Source organism: Epinephelus fuscoguttatus, linkage group LG16, assembly GCF_011397635.1.
Source record: "Epinephelus fuscoguttatus linkage group LG16, E.fuscoguttatus.final_Chr_v1".
In the NCBI taxonomy this organism is placed as follows: Eukaryota; Metazoa; Chordata; class Actinopteri; order Perciformes; family Serranidae; genus Epinephelus; species Epinephelus fuscoguttatus.
In genome coordinates this window covers 29,380,734-29,399,989 of record NC_064767.1, presented here as the reverse complement: position 1 = coordinate 29,399,989, position 19,256 = coordinate 29,380,734, and the positions used below count along the sequence as shown (strand labels likewise).

Genomic DNA, 19,256 nt, shown 5'->3' with positions numbered 1-19,256 from the left:
ATCCATGGTGTTTGGATGTGTTCCCTCATCTCGGATAAATCAGAATCATGCGCCCCTGCCTTAAGGAGCTGAGACTACTGGCACGGAGGCCATGAGCTGAAGCAACTGATCTGCTGCCTGATAGTGTTGTGAGTATGTGCGCATGCATGCCGACCAGTTTTAACTGAAGGTCTGCATTACTCATCTCCATAAGACAGTACCAACACTCGTACTGTGCACGTGTCAGTCAACTGCTTCTTACACAGACTGGCTCTTGGTGTCACCTCACACAACCTGCTCAAATGAACCCTATGCTGTTGCATCATCAGCAAGACTAAGCCAAACAACCTCCATGGTAACTGAATGCAACCAATCAGAGTGGCTGTGGAAACCTGAGCACTGGGCTCAAGTCATGCAGTGTGGCAGGTGCTCATTTATGTTCATCAAATTTGTGGTAAAATAAAGGCCTAATGAAGTACAGAGGAATGCATGAAGTTTTGAATATGATTAAACCGCCTCCATTGTGCCCTGAAAGCACAATTTAACAATTCTTTATTCTTTGCACAATCTTTGCACTGAACCTTGAGATGAGAAAATATGTATTTTCAATCTACCCTTTATTCAAATCAAGAGTAAGAGCGATGTCAGCATTGAAATTGCTCCCGGGCTTCTCTATTAAGCCAGTGTGCTGGATGATAAGTAATCTTGAGTTTTTGTGAGGAAACGTGGGTGTTTGTGGCGAAAAGGATCTTAAATTATTCTCCACCATGTCACATCCTCTGCTCACATGCACACACACAAACACACAGTTTTGACCCAGTGGTTTGTGTGTGCGTTCGTGTGTTTATGAATTGGAGGGCCTCCTAGACGAGGACATCTGCTGAGCTAATAAACAATAATCTTGACAAATTGTCACTGTCCGATCACTCAGCCCGCCCTCATAATCACACCACTGAAGAAGCCATCACAGGCCGAGCCAGGGACGTGACTGACAGCTCCCTGGACCAGTGGAAGGCATTGCTGGACCGAAGCCCAGCTGCCTGAGGAGAGGACACAATGATTCATAGCCAGAGGGCAACCTGGACAGAGCGGTTAGGGAAATTAGCGACGCCACCCACCAACACATCCATGCCCTTCACTGGTTAGAACACAAGCTGACTGAATGAAGAGATGGCCTCCTGCCAGAAACTGCTTAGTGCTGTTGCACAAAGATGCCAAACCAGGCAACTCTGAGGGCAATGGTGTTTGGGGTTGGGATGATGATGATTTACTGTAGGCTCAGTGGGATACTGTAACCTTTCCTGGCTGCAGTACAAAACACACAACTGAGATGATGATGATGATGATGATGATGATGGAGATGAAAATGGTGATGGAGATGGGGACAGGGACACTGCTGATGATGGAAGCTCTGTGGTGCATTTGAACTTTTATGACCCAGAGAAAAGAGGTGAAAAAGGAAAACATTACAGGTTTTCTACGCCTGAGACAAGCAACTGTGAGGGTGTACACACGGATAAGTGCACACTCCATGACTCAGACTAGTAGCGCTGACAGACTGGCAGAGTATAAAGGTCATGTGATAAAAAAAAAAAAAAAAAACTTCTAGAAAATCAATCCAATATAAAAGGATTTTAATTCCAAGGCACTGACACCGTCAGAGATGGTGAAAAGCCAGACATCTTCAAATTGCCCTGTCAATCACTGCAACCAACAAAAATGACAAAAAATAAATAAGAGGGGGAATAATAGATCCAGGAGGAATCGGACTCAACCGAAACTGGTGTTCATACCGTAACCCCAAACCGCCCCTAACAGCAGTGGGACACAACATATAAGCAAGCTTATAATAACATGGAGATATCAAATCTGGACAAACTCTTTCATACAGACATCAACACCTGAATGTGAAATATCCAAAGCATCATGGGTTTCTTTTGTGCCAGCTTTATATTAGAGGATCACTCAGACAACTGGGCTCTGGAGTTTTCCTCTCATCACATGGACAAACACACCACACACATAGAAACACACGCAGGCGTCCTGATAGAGGACATCCATTGCCATCAATGTCAGTGTCTTTTATGACATCTCTCTTTCCTTGTTTTTTACTTTCTCAGTTTATATTCAAGGGATACAACGACAGACCGTATCTTTGCAGTAAACAAGTTGACAAAGCAAACCATAAAGACAGCTTTACTGTGCTTTCTTTAGACAATGTAGATACATCAAATACAACATGCTGGAAATCCTCAAGAGACTCACCGACAGGCATATCTTCATAGATGAGAAGATAGGTCGAGAAGAAGTAGTTCAGGAAGCGTGGCGGCTGGTTGGAGCCTGTAATAAAGAGAGAGGGATAAATGTTGATTTAAATTGCACTGACATGACAGTGTTTAGATATGCTCTTAAAGTGATTAACTGTCAGCTTATTTACTACTGTACTAGACTGAAAGCTTTTACAAATTTTACATGTTGTTCTTGGTTTTTCACATTCTCAGCAGCAGCAACAGCAGTTTATTTGAAATGATACAGTAGAGCTGTGTACTTGAGCAGCACTAGTCAAGTGATTTTTGGGAAGCATAGGTACAAAAACCCGACTGCAAAAAGCACCTAAACTGAAAAATCTGGCATCAAATTGGTACAAGTGATGCCACTGCACACACCCTTGTTCTGTTGTGTAACTCATACAGACTGTTTTCACACTGCTTCCCAAAACAAAGCATGGCCCCTCCCTCGACAAGAGGGCTGCATAGCAAATATATTCAGTGTATGATTCTGTATGTGACTGAAGCAAATGTATTCAGTGTAAGACAGTGTGTGACATCTGGGGATGTTTGGAAGTTTTCAATTAAAGTGTCAACATTAAAATTCCTTCTTCACGTTTTAAAGTATATAGATATACTCTGCTATGATAAAAAATTAGTTTAACATGGTTTTACAAAAAAAAAAAACTGAAAAAGTACTGGCAGCAGCTTTCCCCCTCATTGAGAAATTCTGGATCTGGCCTCTGCCTTGCCTACCACCATTGCTTTGCTAGGCTTACTGGTGAAAGAGCAGTGTGCATCAGGATGGTTAACATTAAAGGAGACATTGGAGAGATTCAGCCATACATATGTGAGCCTCAGTCAGACCAAGACTCAGATGCTGAGTCTGTTGAAAAACAAAATCTGCGACTAAGAGAATTGTAAGTGTAATCAGCATCTGTTACTTTTGTTTTGTTTGTTAGCTTGTAACTGGCAGTGGCTGACACAGTGTTAGTGGTTATGAAACACACAATAATATCTGCTATGATGTTACAGTATGTTCACATCCTCACTTTGTTATTACAAAATTATACCTCAGAGGTCTAATTTGTCTGACTAAGATTTTTATATTACATGTGTTAAGTCCAGTCTGCGTTGGAGGTTTTAGGTTTCGGTATGAGATGGCAATTGGTTTTCAAATTTGTAACATACCCAATCTAGTTTGCCTGAAGTACATCTAAATCTCAGATTTTAAGGAAGGGCATAGTCATTTCCTCCCTCATTAGACGAATATGAAAACACCTTTCTAGTGACAAAGTTTGCACAGATACAAGTCAAGGTCAGACATTTTAGGGGATGTAAATGTAAGAAAAGACCATTTTGAGTGGACTTTGACCGCATCCCATGGCTTCCTCTTCCTCTTAAATATTTCTATCACGGATATGGACCCGGCCTCTAAATCGAACTGAACAAGATCTGTAGATCTGATGAGGATATAACCGGTAAGACAAGGCTTGCTCAGAGTAGCGTGTGTGGACCGAGTGCCTCCTGTGTCTCAGTGTAATACATGTAATGTAAAATGGGTCAATGGCTCTGACTTGGACGTAACAAACTGGCTGAATATCAAGTTAAGAGAAAGCTGACTTTTGCAAGTCTGATATAAAATCCTTTTTAAAGTCCTCTTGAGTCTGTATGCTTTTGCTTAGTGTTAAATATAAAAATGGACCACATGGGAAGAACCACCAACACACCGAGCTGCCTGTCCAATACGCATCTACTCACATCAGGTGGTGATGACGTGGATCAACTCCTTCCCCTCAAGGATAAATTACTGTCCACAAACTGGAGGTTTGAAGTACTCCACCATTTGCTAAAAAACCTTCCTCGTTTCACCCAGGGTTATTGTGTTTGTACAGCAGCCTTTTATGGCCAGGCTGTAGGCGTGTGTCTTTACTGTTCTTCTATTCTGTAATTGTTTCTCGCTCCCACTCTATATGTCTTTTAGGTTTTTGGCTGTTGTCATCTGTTCACTGCTCTATGTGTATTGACAGCATCTGTGTCACACATACCTCTGCAGCACATCAATCACTCAGCCGAGGGACAAATATACGCTTGACCTTGAACAATAACCCCAACAACCCTGCCGCGCAGGTACATATATTCAGGTCAAATTCAGCTATGAAACACAGCCACCTCACACTGTGCATCTTATTTCTAAAACTGTAAAAAAACATTTTACAGATAACCACTTTCAAAAGCACTTATAGCAGCCAACAAACAGTGTAAGCAGAGAGCATCAATTACACAGAGAGCATTATACTGCTGTCAGTTTTGGTCATTATTTTCATGCTTTACTTGAATAAAGTGTTTACATGGTCTGTCTGTAGGTAGAGTCATTCATGCCTCCAGGGTCCATGAAAACAATTCAGCATCATGGTCAGTTTTTAACACTGCATGGCCATCAGTCTGAAAATGTATGTTTATGTTTGTGAGGAGTGAGCGTTTCACAAATTAAAGCTTTAGTGCTGTAATAAAAAGATAAAAACAACTTTAAAATGTAAAAAAAAAAAAAAAAATGTTGAACGCTGAATTGCCTGCATATGTTTGAAGCTCGACTGTATTTTTAATCATAACAACCATGAACATAGTATATTAAGGCCAAAATTACATTTACCTCATATTGATTTCTCCGTACAGAGGGGAATATCCTTCCATTCCACACTTTTGAGGGCTTGTATCAGGGTTAACAGTCTGCCATGTTTGGGCATGGTTCTGTGGTGTCAGAAGGCAGTGTGATACAAGCTGTTTTGTTGGGAAGATCAGGGAACAAAGCTGATGGTCTTTGATCAGCTGAGCTGTGCGGCAGACCACAGAGACACTGAAGCAAGAGAAGGGGAGGCCAGTCTGTTTGAAGTGAGAGCGCTTGATAGAGTGAATCGGTGCTTTGAAAGTGGGAGCTTTTTCGTTCAGTCATATGCCCGCCTGTGCGGAAGAAGATGCTTATCTCTGGCTTGCCAGTGTGGCTTTTAGTGGGCGCCAAAAACGTGGAGCATGCTTCACTGGATAGGGGGTGGTGAGGAGGAGGGTTAACAAGCTCCCGTCCATACCTGTGGTTTAATTACTGCGAGGCACTGCGTCAGGCTTGGAGAGTGGAATGCAGATAGATTACAGCCACAAAATAATCACAGCAATGATCATCAGTCCAATTTGCTGGATCAGGGAGGTAATGCTCAAGAGGAGTGCAGGGTCAGTGTGCTAATGGGTTAGTTAGAGAACGCAACAGTGACAGAGGGAGAGAAACAGAGATGTAACATTAAAAGCAAACACAAGGTGTGAGGTGGGGGTGGGAGGCAAGAGGCTGGCGGACTCTGGAGGTGGAAAAAAAGCCTTGATAAACTCATTGTGCTTGATGGAAAGAGGTTGTGGCATTCACTTAATAACTTTCCCCGCTGCTTCAGCGCTGTGTGTGATTGGAGGTGTCTCCTGCCTGTCACTGTTAGACAGCTCCTGTGACTCTCAGCAGCACAGAAGCTCTCTCTCAATATTGTTACCTCTCTCATGTCCTCAAAGAAATACACTCAGCAAAGAAGGCATGTATTTTAAAGTAGATCTTAACAATAATGTGAGACATTATGCAAGGCAGACAAGTGTGTGTGTGTAGAGTCAAGTAATGACAGTAATAAAGCATAAAAAATAAATAGACCATGCACAGGGCTGAAAGGAAAAGTTTGTACAAGTCAAGAAAAGCTAAGGGAATGTATCATGTGTATTAGGTAAGTGACAGAAATTCCTTTTAGGCAGTAAATGATGAAGAACTGAGAAAGAAGAGGGAGAGCTACTGTAAAATGCTTTAAAATGCTGCTATCAAATCTTTACTTCTCTTACTGCAGCCTGTACGTTTTTCATAGTTTACCAAATAACTGACAAAGACATAAGAAAACCTTCTTTATTCATAATCCTGTATTTAAAATCAAATGGGATCGCATTCAGTGGCGCTGCTCGCAATTGGTCGGACAGGTGTATGGGTGGGAAACTTAATGCCGGGAGATCAATACTGTGCAGACTCTGGGTGTTTCTCTAAGTCAAGGAAGGATCCTCAAATGGATGAATTTCAAGGAGGCTACGTCATCGACCCCCGCCGAAAGACTGCTCCAATGTCAGTGATCCTTCCGAATTTCAATGAGTCCTTCTTTCAGAGAAATTTAAAGGATGCATGTGTGTATCTTCAGTGGGTATAAAATGCCCACAATGCTTTGCACATGATTTGCTGGCATTGAAGGCGGGGCCTCTTCAATGAAACTTGAACTTGGAGCTCAGCAGGATTTAGAGAAACGTAATTTATTTGGGTTAATATCTCCAGGAGTTTTTATCATACAAGCATGACAAAAATATTAACAGAGACCTCATCATTTACGCTTTCCAATGTGCCCACTGCCGAATAATGAGATTTTTAGAATAACGTGATTTAGATTAAACATAAAAGTTTTTAAATTAATGATTTACAGCAGAGATGGAGCGCTAAGTGTCCCCCTCCCCTCCTACGCCCACTATTCACATGATAACGACATGATAATTGCTTTCATTCTGTCAGCTTCAATAGGTGTATTTTTCGGGTGGAATCGCGAAGAGAATGCCCACAGTAAAGACATTTGAATATCCTGCAGGTCAAAGCATCACTCATTTGTTTTGAGGTGAACATATTTCAGAAGATTACATGGCGTTGTCATGTACAATTGACACGGTCAGACGTTCCAGAGCAGCACGGCTCATCAGATCAGATCCACTATTTGGATTTTTGTAGCAAGTGTATGGTTATACACACATAAAAAGATGGAACACTTTGGACTCACAGAGTGATTCTGTGTGAGTCTGTGTATATACTGTAAATTGTACAACAACATAAGGTTGCCTAAATGATCACAGCATCACCAGAAACTCCCCCAGACTGCTGAGGGTTAATTACGTACACCTGGGGACACTTGTTAGCCTGTTCCAATGTGTGTTCACTGAATGCTCAGAAGGACTCTTGCCTTGAGAAACAGCCTCTGGTTCCGAATGACATCACCAGAGCAAGATGGCAGTCTATGATAGCTACCAGTAGCAGTAGTCTGTGATGTTTAGGGAACATAGTTAAATTGTATCGTCTACCAATCGTCTGCATGTGAGGTTTAAATTGTAGCTACAAATAGTAACCTGAGTTACACTTACACTACTTACTAAACCGAATTAACAGGCGACATCATTTTGTCTCCTTTTATACTTTGTTTATAACTGAATATTCTTAAAGGTAAAAAAAAAACTGTTACATTTTCTCATGTAAGAACAGATCTTATTGGATCACTTTATTCAGCCTCCGTGTAAATAGTTGGAATCTCGAATCAGAAAGACTTCAGTCAGATTGAAGAAATATTGACCATGTAGCAGATGTGTAGATTTAATTGAGAGGTATACACTTTTCCAGTCAGATGTGGTCATTGTATAAATGCTGCAGCGTCATTTTGGATTTACACATACTCATTCTTCAGTCAACGGGACTCACCTTCACAGAAAGAGTGGAGAATGAGGAAGGGAAGGAGAAGCTTGGCAAATGTCATCCTGCCGCCTAAACCCACACTCCACGACATCACCTGCACCTGATGAAGCACACACAAACACAGAATACTGTAGATCACAATTATATGGCGAGCTCATATTCACCATTGCAATTTTAGTCAAGCCACATAATGTCTAAACACATTTCAGCTTCTTTATGTTAGGTGATTACTGTGTAAGTGAGTGGGAGATGTGATCAGTGTAATTAGGGGACAGAAAAAAAGGATTTGCTGCATGACATGCTTCAAGCAGGTGTTTTCTTGTGTGTGTCTGCTTGAGGTGTGGGGTGTTGATGAAGGCAAATTCACAGCAACGGCTCATTTACAGTACACACTGCCTAATAGCCGTAATCAAGACGTTGCACTGGTAATTGTCTGATTAAAAACAAAAAAATGTGAAAACAGAAGGGAAAAGTGTAAATGACATTTTCAAGATGTGCATGGCGCAGCTTCACTGGACCAATTGCAAGGTCAAAACTGATAACAAATAATGAAACTGAACATGTGGAAAGCATAACAAAGATCCCCACAGTGTATTTACGATGTCAATGTTGCTGGCAGGAGAAGAGCAATTAACTGTACACTGCTGCATCACTTTGTCTATATCTTAACTTACATTCTGTAAAAGGCAAACAATTTTGTATTGGTCTCTGTTGCATGAGGCTTGCTGTCAGGCAGCAACTCAGGCAATGTAGAAGCCCTTACTGGCTTCCCGTATTTCAGTCTTTCCCTCCTTCTCCCTCCCTCTCCTCATCTGCCCCTCTTTCCTCTCCCTCTCATTTGTTCCCTCTCTTTACACTGTCATCACTTGTCCCAGCAAGGCCTCACTGGTCAGCAAACTCATCCAGTGACAATTTAATTTTGAAGGGTTATCTTTCTAAATTCTCCTATTCCCCAAAGCCCGCTGCGATTCAGCTCACGGTAAAACTCATGTTCAGAGACAGTGCTTCTTGTCCTTCAGGCATCTGATTGCAAAGAAAAGCTAAATAAACTACAGAAACCAGCTTGAGATGCAATAAAATACAATACACACGCTGCTTTGTGTCGCTGCTTGCGGTCCTGTTGCTGTGGTGCTGTTAGAGATATACAGTTTGTGCTGGATTCAATTCAGACAAAGCTGCTAAAATTTACAGGTGAGTGAGAAAGAGACAGGAGGTAAAAAATAGACTGTCATTGCTTATTGTGTATATATATATATATATATATATATATATATATATATATATATGTATATATGTATGTGTGTATGTGTGTCTGTGTGTATACCTGCTTATATTAGCTGTGCATGTGTGTCAGTTTGAATAGGCACATTTGTTTTCATTTGGATTCTTGTTTCCTCAGCATTATTGCATTTCACTTTCTGTAACAATGCAACCTGCATGGCTATGTCTGCTACTTTATGTCTGCTACTTTGTTTACTCTATTCCTTCCTCATTTCCTTCTCCCTTCCTTCTTTACTTATATTCATCACTCCTGTTGGGCCCTGAAGGCCACCCCTCCCCTCTCATACCCTTTCCTCCCTCATTGTCCTATCTGATAGAGTTGTGGTCCTCTAGTAGAGGCCATTATCTCAACTCAGTGGGAAGCTCAGATAGAAAGCTGACGACAACAGCCTAAACAGATTATACATTTCCACAACTCATCTTTTCGTGGACACAAAAAACCAACTTGCTCTCTATCCTATCATTTCCTACTGTTTATATCAATAACACACCTGGGGTAGCATGCCTTGGACCCTGGAGCACTTTAAATAGCCAAATGCACTAACATACTCAGTTAATCAAAGCCAGTAACTACAACACGGCAAGCTACAAGACCTAAGGGCAAAATCTTAACGTTTCCTCTGATCCTCTGTGATGCTCGGTTAGGGCTATCAGTCTGGATGAGGACAATCAATAAAGCCCATTCCCAGCCCTCCACACTAACCAAAAAAAAAAAAAAAGAAAGTAATTGTACAGAGAAGCAAACAAGCTCTTTAAGACTCCTTTTTGCCCTGTTTTTTCTTTAAATCGAATTGGTTGAAAGAAAACACTTGTCATTGAAAGGTTGTCACATGCTATCTGCCTTTCTTTTTTGGTCAAGTACATCTTTCAAGATGTATAACACGGAAATGCAGTATCTATATACAACAAATACAACAGATAGTATCCAACCTAAATAAACACACAAAAGTACACATACACGTATATATACACTTTTAACACACCCCCACTCCCTACCTCCCTTCTGCTCAATACATAGCATGAATGTAAAGCTTGCAACAACAACAACAAAAGATATAAACAAAGGGTGAAATGTAGTAATGGACAGCCCACTACACAAGTCCACTATGGATTGTTTCTCAGATAACAGACAAGAGGCAACCAGAACCTATTGAATTGTGACTCACTATCCTTCAGAGAGAACCATATTTTTTTTTCAAGGTGGAGCATAACGGTCATTTCATGGAGCCACAGCCTAAAAGTGGGAACTTTCTTCTTCTTCTTCTTCTTCTACCAGAATGTCAAATTTAGCGTTTTTTTCTGTGATCTAACCATAGGAAACAAGTTGCTGCTGCGCTCCATGTAATGCTGAGCTGCTTTTTTAAGTACAATCCAATTATGCTCTATTGATGACAATCAAAAATGTCCACAACTTTTAGAAAAGTCAGATGTAATTTCAAAAAAATCCATCATGGTGAAAGATATAATATAATATAATCTGATGCCTTTAAAAGTCCAGTGTGTAGGCATTTAAGGACTTCTCTTGGCAGAAGGGCTATCATAACTGTTCACCTGAAAATGATCTTTGTTGTCTTTTCATTACCTTACAGTGAACTTTATATATATACATACAGAGCAGGTCTGTGTAGTCCACCATGATGATCTATAGTAGCCCAGAACGGACAAACCAAACACTAGCTCCAGACAGGGCCATTCGTGTTTTAGTTCTTCTACATAACTGACACACGGAGAAGTTTCAGTTCTGCAACCTCACCACTAGATGCCACTAAACACCACACACTAGACCTTTAAATTGATGGTGGTACCAAAAATATATTGTATACCATACAAGAATTTTTCAGTTCCCTGTTGTAGTATGTGATGTAGGAAAGTGGTTGATATATTCATGGTCTTAACCTTATTGTTTACCATGCAACTAATCTCTCGCTTTCTGCTACAACTCCCCCCTGCACACCTAATCCTTCCTCCAAATGCTAAAGGACATTTCTGAGATGACGAATGGGTGAATGTGAGTGATGGATACTGGTTAAGACAGACACGTTGGGTTTGAGAGAGCTGAGGCAGCCGTCCTGCAGCAGCATCAGGCTCTCTGGTCTCACCAGGATATGGGAGAATTCATTATTAAAGATTTTCACAAAGAAAACACCCCTACAAAAGTTACAGCTGCACTGTACTGTAAGTACAGGTGGTTACATTGTCCTGCCTATCTTTTGCCTTGTCTGTACAAGTAACCTGGATTGTGTATTTAACTCTGGGCCCTTGTCACAGCCTGTCTGAGGCATAAGCAAAGTAAACAGCTTTAAGGACTCTGATTTGAGAGGATTACGCACCTGAATTATATAAATTATAATCATTCAAGCGGTAACATGGTTAATATTTTATGCTTTTTTGGTTCGTAGCACTAAGAAACTGTAATGTACATAATTTAAGTTCATTTATTGTGTTTCTCGTCTCTCTTTAGATCTTGTCTTTTGTCAGCAGTTTCAAAATGAACTTTGTGATATTTGCAAGTGTGCAGAATGACAGTTCTGTACTTTGACAGTATTTTGGGAGCAGTAACACTAAAGTGTTTACCTAACTTTAAGGGTCAATTCACCCAGATAACAAACAGTAATTTTCCAACTCACCCCTGGGCATTTTACCATGCAGACAGATTTTGTTTGGTCCAGGTTTTGAGATATCCACAGCAGATACATTTTAGGTGAACTGAATTTAATCTGTGATGCTCGGTGCATCAAAAATTGGCATCTGTAAAACTTAACAGCAACGTCTCTTTCCTGAAGGACTCCACATGACTCTTGGTCAACTGTTTATTGGAAACTATTTCAAATTGAAGGTTAAAAGCAGTCAGGACACTATCTTGAAAAGAGACTTTGTCAGTGAATTTTGTAAATGTAATTTCTGAATATTTTGGGCACCACAAATAAAGTTCCAAGTAACTCAACTGTCTTGGTGTATGGCAGAAATCACTACTGCAGATATTGTGTGTCAGAGCTCAGAAAATCAAACTGAAACTATCAGCATAGTAAGATAAAACATGTGTTCTGTGACTTGGAAGAAGTGACCCTTCAAATGCCTGGCATGCCAATTTGTTGCTACTCTTTAGTCGACCATATTCCTAATTGACAACATAACATAAAAACAACATTATCGAACATGGTCTGGTAATTAGTTTCTTCTTTTTACATGGCTGACTCAGGCTATTGTGTGACCGTACAGGGTGTAGTTTATGGGGCATAGTGTATACACCAGTGCAATCACCTCAGTACTGATGTGCTGGAGAGAGAGTGGGAAGGTAGGGGGCTGTAATCAAACCTTGCTTAGAAGCCAATAGAATCCCGGATTTGCCCCTGGCACTCAAAAATGAAAAGCAATTAATTGATCAGGGTTCCTAGACACTTTGAATTTCAATATTCCATACCTTTCCTGACTGAAATTTCCAGACCTCTCAGTAGATTTTTCAGACCATATTTGACATTGTATTACTATACTGAATCAATAATTTGAAAATAACTGCTTAATGTAATTTTCACAGTGACTGTGAAGCCCGTTTTTTCACAGTGTTCTTTAAAATGAGCTGAATGCAGCCATGAATGTATGGTTTACTTATGTAGAAAAGATGCTGTGTTTACTTCTTTGATAACTACGTCTCTACATACCTCAGAGATGTTCAGACAAGTTTAATATTTGATCACTTGTGATGTTATGTATCAAATCAAAGATGCTGCATTTTCTTTCAAACTACTTTGCTTGTGAATGTCTGGATTTGGTTCAGTTAAAAGGAACTTGTTGGGGTTGAGCTGTTTTGCAGGCTGTGGCGTACAAGTAGCTCTGCATCAGAGTGTACGTTCAGTTGAAGCAATACTTCTTGCCTTTCTTTCAACGACATCAAGTTCTCACACAGTGGTTAACACTTCAGCTGAGTTGGCTGTCCGCTCCAAATTCCATGAAAAACACTCTGCATGTAGGCCAATCGTAAATTTATTTTCAGAAATTCTGATTTTATATTTTAGAAAACAGAATAAGGCCAATAATCTTTAAACAAATCATTTTATTCTCTCTTTATTTGCAGTATTTATCCAGATCTGGAAATGTAAAAAATCTTATTCCATACTTTACAATACTTTTTCAAAACTGTGTTAGGAACCCTGATTGATAATATACTTACTAGGGAGACCATACTTAAACTGTGGAAAAGATGGATAAAATTAAATGAGAGCAAGGGCCCTTGAAGTGGCAGTACGTAAGTAATTAGTGCAAAAGCATGATCTACCTTTAGATTAGCTGAGTATCAGCTAAATCTAAAGTTCCAATCAGCCAGTTATGCATGGGGCAATTTAACTGCAGAGGACAGGGCTAAGCAGGGATGTGGTCTGTCCTCAATGCAAGCTGGACCTCACTGCAGCACTGTCCCACTCCATTGGCTATGCTGTCACCATCTATCAATCCCTCACTTTCTTCACTCCCTCCTCATTCTGTCAGAGTCACTCACTGCTCATCTTCTGCTCACCCCTCTCACCCATAACAACGTCTCATACCAGTCTCACTCCCTCTCTCTCCCCATGCTGCCTTTTTCTGTCTGTTTTCCTTTGTTTGTTTGTTTTTACTCTTTTTAGCCATCTCTCCTTTTCTTCTTGGTCTTATTTACACTCAGTACTTTTACATGACACTTGAAAAAAACAAATTATTGCCTTAATCCGACTATAACTGGACAACTGAAGTGCATGTAAACGCGTTACTCCGACTAATATCGGAGTTCTCCAACTCCGATTAAGACACCCAGATAATGTGATTGGAATTCGATTTTCTCTGGCATGTATACGCCTTAATCGGAGTTAAACTAGACAATGCATGTGCGCATGCTCCACAACCCCGCGCTGGCATATGACCCCGGAACAAGAAAGCCGGTCACAGAAGAAGAAAACAGTAACAGGAGAAGAACCACCAGAGCAGCATGATGATCTGCGCATCATTCGGAAATTGTCTTTCCATTCTGTGTCTGAAAACTCTTTCAGTACGACCCTCTCCCACCAGTCTGTGCTCCGAACCCACATCCAACAAGAACGAGAGGTCCGGGTCAGTAGTGACGGCACAAAGTGTAGAATCGAAGACATGCTAATGTTGTAGCCCTCCAACAGCATACGGCGTTCTTGTCTGCCTCTCAAAATCACCATGACTACGAGGGATAGTGTGCACCTTATCTGCACAATCAGTAACGCGTACATTATGTACGAGATGAACAAAGCTGTCTAATTATCCATCTTGCTGTTGTTCGAAAATGCCGGTCTGCCGCCTGACTCCAGTTGTTTATTATTAAGTGACGTAATAGGTCACTCAGGTCAAAGGGGGCCGTATTAACCCGCTGAAACGGTGCATATCGCCACCTAGTGTTGAGGAAGAGGACACGTTCCTGTCAGTAATTCGATTTTCTCAGTTGCATGTAAGCTGGGACAAGGACAGAAGTCCGATTAGATGCCAAAATCGAATTTTGAGCATAGCTCGATTAAGCTGTGCACGTAAACGTACTGACTGACTTGTGTCTCTTCCTTTTTTTGATTTACCACACAACTTGGCTTGTTCAATTATATATGCATTCTGTAGTCATTTCAAACACTTTCTTTGTGCTAAGCTTTGGCAGATAATTGTCTCCTGTGTACTGATGTAAAATGTCAACACAACAAATGAATGTCTTCTGTGAGCCATGTATTTGTTGTGTTGTCATGGTTAAGTGTGGGTCCAAGACAACAAATTCCCTGTACCCAAAGAGAAATAAAAGTACATTTAGGTAGGATAACCCTTGACCGCCCTTAAAGATTTTTTGAGGGGGGTTACAAGATTTATTATTAACCTTCAATTAATGAATCATTAGTTTATCACCGTTATGCAGCAGGCATTAAAAAAACCCAAACTATTTTGAGTCCATTAAATGAAGTTTAATGTTTACACCTATAACACTTGCCAACATGCCCAATATCCTGCCCTGAATCCAGATTTAAAAGGCAGGCTATTTTAAAGCCTAGAAATGACTATTAGGAACACATACAGCTCCCACTGGGCAAAGCTTAGGGTGGCTGAGATCCAGGTCTATTTAATGAGTTGTGGTCTTATAGCTTATCTGACAGTAATGTGTGATTAAGGCAGTGTAAAGTGAAGAGTAATATCTGGACCTGCTGTGCTCTCTCCGGAGGGCCCTGCCTGCCCACATGGCTGTATCTCCTGGCTTACAGCACTCGATATTATTGATTACATGGCAATTGTGTCTGACTTGCCTTAACCTCAAAGGAACCCCTCTCAGAGGGAGTGGTGGGCCTCAGCCGGCAGCCAAATCTGGATTATCACAGCAAATCAATGGCAGATTTCTGCCCGCCCTCAGCCCTCATGAAAAAGCCATCACTCATTAGCACAGTGATCACAGACAGATTAGCAGACATTTGGCTTTGTCAGGGAGGAGGGAGGGGCAGCGGTGCTCTGATGAGCTGAGTAATGTCTTCCTTCCCGCCCTCCTGATCTCTTCATCTCCAACATGACATGACTTTCTGAAAGCCTTGCTCAGCAAACCTCACTCACATGACAAGAATGCAGTGTAAACGGGATGGCATTTGGACTGCAGAGCATGTAGTGCTTTCTGAGTAGAAATGATAATCAAACTGACACGGCACATTGATGCTGAGCAAACTGTTCACTTAGGTCGAATCATATATGGAACTGCTGGTGCTGATGTTCCACTTTCTTAACAAATTAGCAAAAGTTCAAGACAACAGGCAAAACATAAGTTTCCTGGGCAATGACGCATCAGTCCAACGCCCATAGTGATTAGCACATTTTATTTGGACCAACCTCTGCAGACAGAGGGCAACATGGCACAAAGCATGGCACATAGCATGGCACACATGCTACTTTAAAAAGCACCAGTAGAGGTTTATTTCATCAGGTGACCAAACCTCAGTTTTCTGAGAAACATGAGCTGTCCTCCATCTTTACGCACGTTTTTGCAAATCTAGCCAAAATCACAAAATAAGACAGTTGTTAATGAATTGTTCAACATAATATAAACAGCTCTTATCAAGAAAAACTGAGGCAAGTTGTTTGACTTCTCCAGAATGCAGCTGGACTATTCGATACACACAACATCTAGTGAATGTCTATCTTTCCTGGACGAGGGATCACTCCTCTGTTGCTCTAGCTGAAGTTTCTTACATTTTCCCCCCCTGTTAAGAATTTTTTTTAAGGAGGGAGTCTTCTTTTTTGAATTGAGGGTGTAAGGATAAAGGGTGTTGTATGCTATACTGCCCATTGAGACAAATTTGTGATTTATGATACTGGGCTATATAAATAAAACTGACTTGACTGGAGCCTCGCTTCAGTAAAAGATCACTAACTCCCTGCCAGGCATAAGAAAATACATGTAGGGCGACGGAAACATGCTAAGTCAAACTGTTCTTCCACTGGAGATGCTGCCTGCAACGTCTTTGATCCTGTATGGGCTGACAGTAAAGCTAAACATTGTTGGAGAGACGGGGAAAGCTTACACAGGACCTAGGGAGATGATAATTATCAGGAACAGGATGGGAGCGCTGCAAGGCGCCGCATTACAGCACCCTGTCACAAAACGCTTGAGCAGGCACAACTTATACACACCCTGTCCTGTGATGACCAACACTATGGTGTGTGTGTGTGTCTGTGTCTGTGTGTGTCTGTGTGTGTGTGTGTGTGTGTGTGTGTGTGTGTGTGTGTGTGTGTGTGTGTGAGGGGTGGGGGTTGATTAGTGTTCACTTGGAGTAAATAGTGGGGGCGAAGCCTCCTCCTGTGCTGTACACAGAGACACAGCTCTGTCAGAGAGTGTACTGAATTTGTCATGTAGATGCTGAGTAGCTGCGTCTGCAATAGGAAAAGCTGATTAAAGACCGATGGTGCAATGATGGGGGGGTAACATGTTGATGACACTTCATCTTGACAAGTCAGCTACTGCAGTATGTGTGCATACTGGTCTGGTGACATGGTAAAAGGCAGTGTTAATTGAACTGAAAATGACTCAATACTTTGATGATGAGCAAGAAAGTCTTTAATAGATGTCATAATGTACTGCAGGTTCAGACTGAGCCTTGAAGTAATTTGCACCATCTGTAGCTGATGTTCACTTGATCTCCATCACACATCCAGAGAGAAATATGAACAAGATTAATGTGTTACTCATTACAGAATTGCCTTAATATCAATGCAGTATATTTTAATATTCACTGAAGTACACAATCACATCTAAAAAAAACTAAATTCATGCTCATCATATTGGCTCAAATGATCGCAGTAGTTTGTACAACAAAAATCCAAAAGATAAATGTTCTAATTCTCAATTATTTATCATCTCATTATGTGCCATCTCAATTTCAGAGCTGAGACTTGTATGAAAAGGAAGTGAATTCTTGTTCAGTACCACCCAGATCCATTTCTACTGTTGTTACAACTGAGAACTCTGCAGTGTCCCCATCCAGCTCAAACTGGTAGGAACCTGGGTTTGACACTAGAGGACCAGCTGTCCTTCACTGCAACAACCCACTCCTGCAAATTCATTTTCAAAACCATCAGGAGGGAACGCCGTTCTTCACCCAGGAGGCAGCAACAGTTTCTGGCACAGGCTCTTGACATCTTGCACACGGATTCCTGCAACTTACTCCTAGCTTGTATGCCTGTACGTGTCATCCGACCTCTGCAACTCATCCAGAATATAGCAGCTCAGCTAGTCTTCAACCTATCCAAGTTCTCCTACACTTAACCTGCGGTACGCACCCTGCACTGGATACTGATGATGGATCAAACAGCCCATCCACTACTCTGCTACTGCCAGTTGACTTGTTGCTCTTTCACTACAAAGGGGAGTTAAGATATTGCTCAATAAGATTTTGACTCCTTTGCTGTCCCAGCTCCAAAATGGTGGAACAAGCTCACCATGACATCAGGACAACAGAAACTCCAGGTATCTTCTTTCACACATTGAAAATAAACTCTTATAACTTCTCCATCTTTAACTGTTTCTAAATGTACTACTTTAAGAAGCTTACAGGATTCTTGCACTTTGAGTTATATCCACATGGTTGAATGCCCTCTATGTAAGCCGTTTGGGTAAAAGTAATGTAATGTAACTGCTCACCTCCTGGCCAGTGGCCATTTGTATCCATGTATGTCACATCCATATTGTATCTTGTCGTACATGCATAGATAACACTGATCACTGTGCTTTTTGTCCCGCTCAATATCCAGATTGTAACAGAGCAGGTAAGCTGCTTTTAATGGATCTATTACCAAAGAATTAGCTATTATAGTAAAGTGTGATGAGAACGTTTCTTACAAAATGTTTTACACAAATGTCCTCGGAGAACACAATACAGCTATACTCATTAAAATGAATGCTAAATTTAAAATGGTGCACAGATCCAACAGCATATATTGACATCCCTGAAAAACAGTACGGCCAACTGTCTCATAAGATATGAGATACAAAAACTGAAGAAACATGCTACAAAAAAGGTGTGTGGGATGCAAGCAGCCATGTCTGCTGTTGCCACCTCCTTTTTGCCTGAGTGCAGACTGACATAACAATCTTAGCTCTCTGATTTTAGGCTTTTAGTGTTTTTGTGGACAAATTGTAGTGAGAACATAATGATACACTCCATGACTTTTTCCTCTCATCCATCTACTGATAAAAACAGCACAGATCAATATGCTGTCATGCCCCTCTTGTGCTCTGTTCTACTTCTATTCTACTGAATCACAATGTTTGCAGCTTCACCACTGTTTCACCATGCAGACAGCTGATAACAGTTTTTATGAGACAATGAGATGTACTGTTAATGAGTTTTCCTTGTTTTATACTGTAATCACGGCATTAACGCGCCATTCGTCTCCATGTTTATTTGCCTTAACTCTCCACTAGCTTGTAATTTTTCCTTTCTTCTTACTCAAACATTATGCCAGTAAACAAATTCAAAGCCTCCATAATGTGAACTGATTGCCTCTCCCCCAAATTTCGATGCCAGTCTTAAAATGCCTGTTTCTTAGCCAGGCTTACTTTTCACTTGGCCGTTATCCGCGGCAATGAGCTTGGCAAAGCTGTCCCAGCAGAGGCCTGTGTGTATATCAGACAACATAAACACAGACAGCTGTGTCAGAGGGCAGCCGATAGCCTGTAGAGACTCATTCATCTCCTTTTGTCTCTCTCTTTG

At 41.1% G+C, this 19,256-nt stretch overlaps 1 protein-coding gene across 2 annotated transcripts in view; it reads right to left on the bottom strand.

Moving 5' to 3' along the window:
• cdh23 (cadherin-related 23) overlaps positions 1–19,256 on the bottom strand; it is a 210,140-nt gene that overhangs the window by 182,836 nt on the left and 8,048 nt on the right. For both annotated transcript variants that reach the window (XM_049599677.1, XM_049599676.1), the window contains 2 exons: positions 7,765–7,858; positions 2,245–2,319 (listed from right to left, as the gene is read on the bottom strand). In XM_049599677.1, coding sequence (XP_049455634.1) covers positions 2,245–2,319; positions 7,765–7,849 — 160 coding nt within the window. In that variant the 5' untranslated portion in view covers positions 7,850–7,858. The remainder of the gene's footprint in view (positions 1–2,244; positions 2,320–7,764; positions 7,859–19,256) is intronic.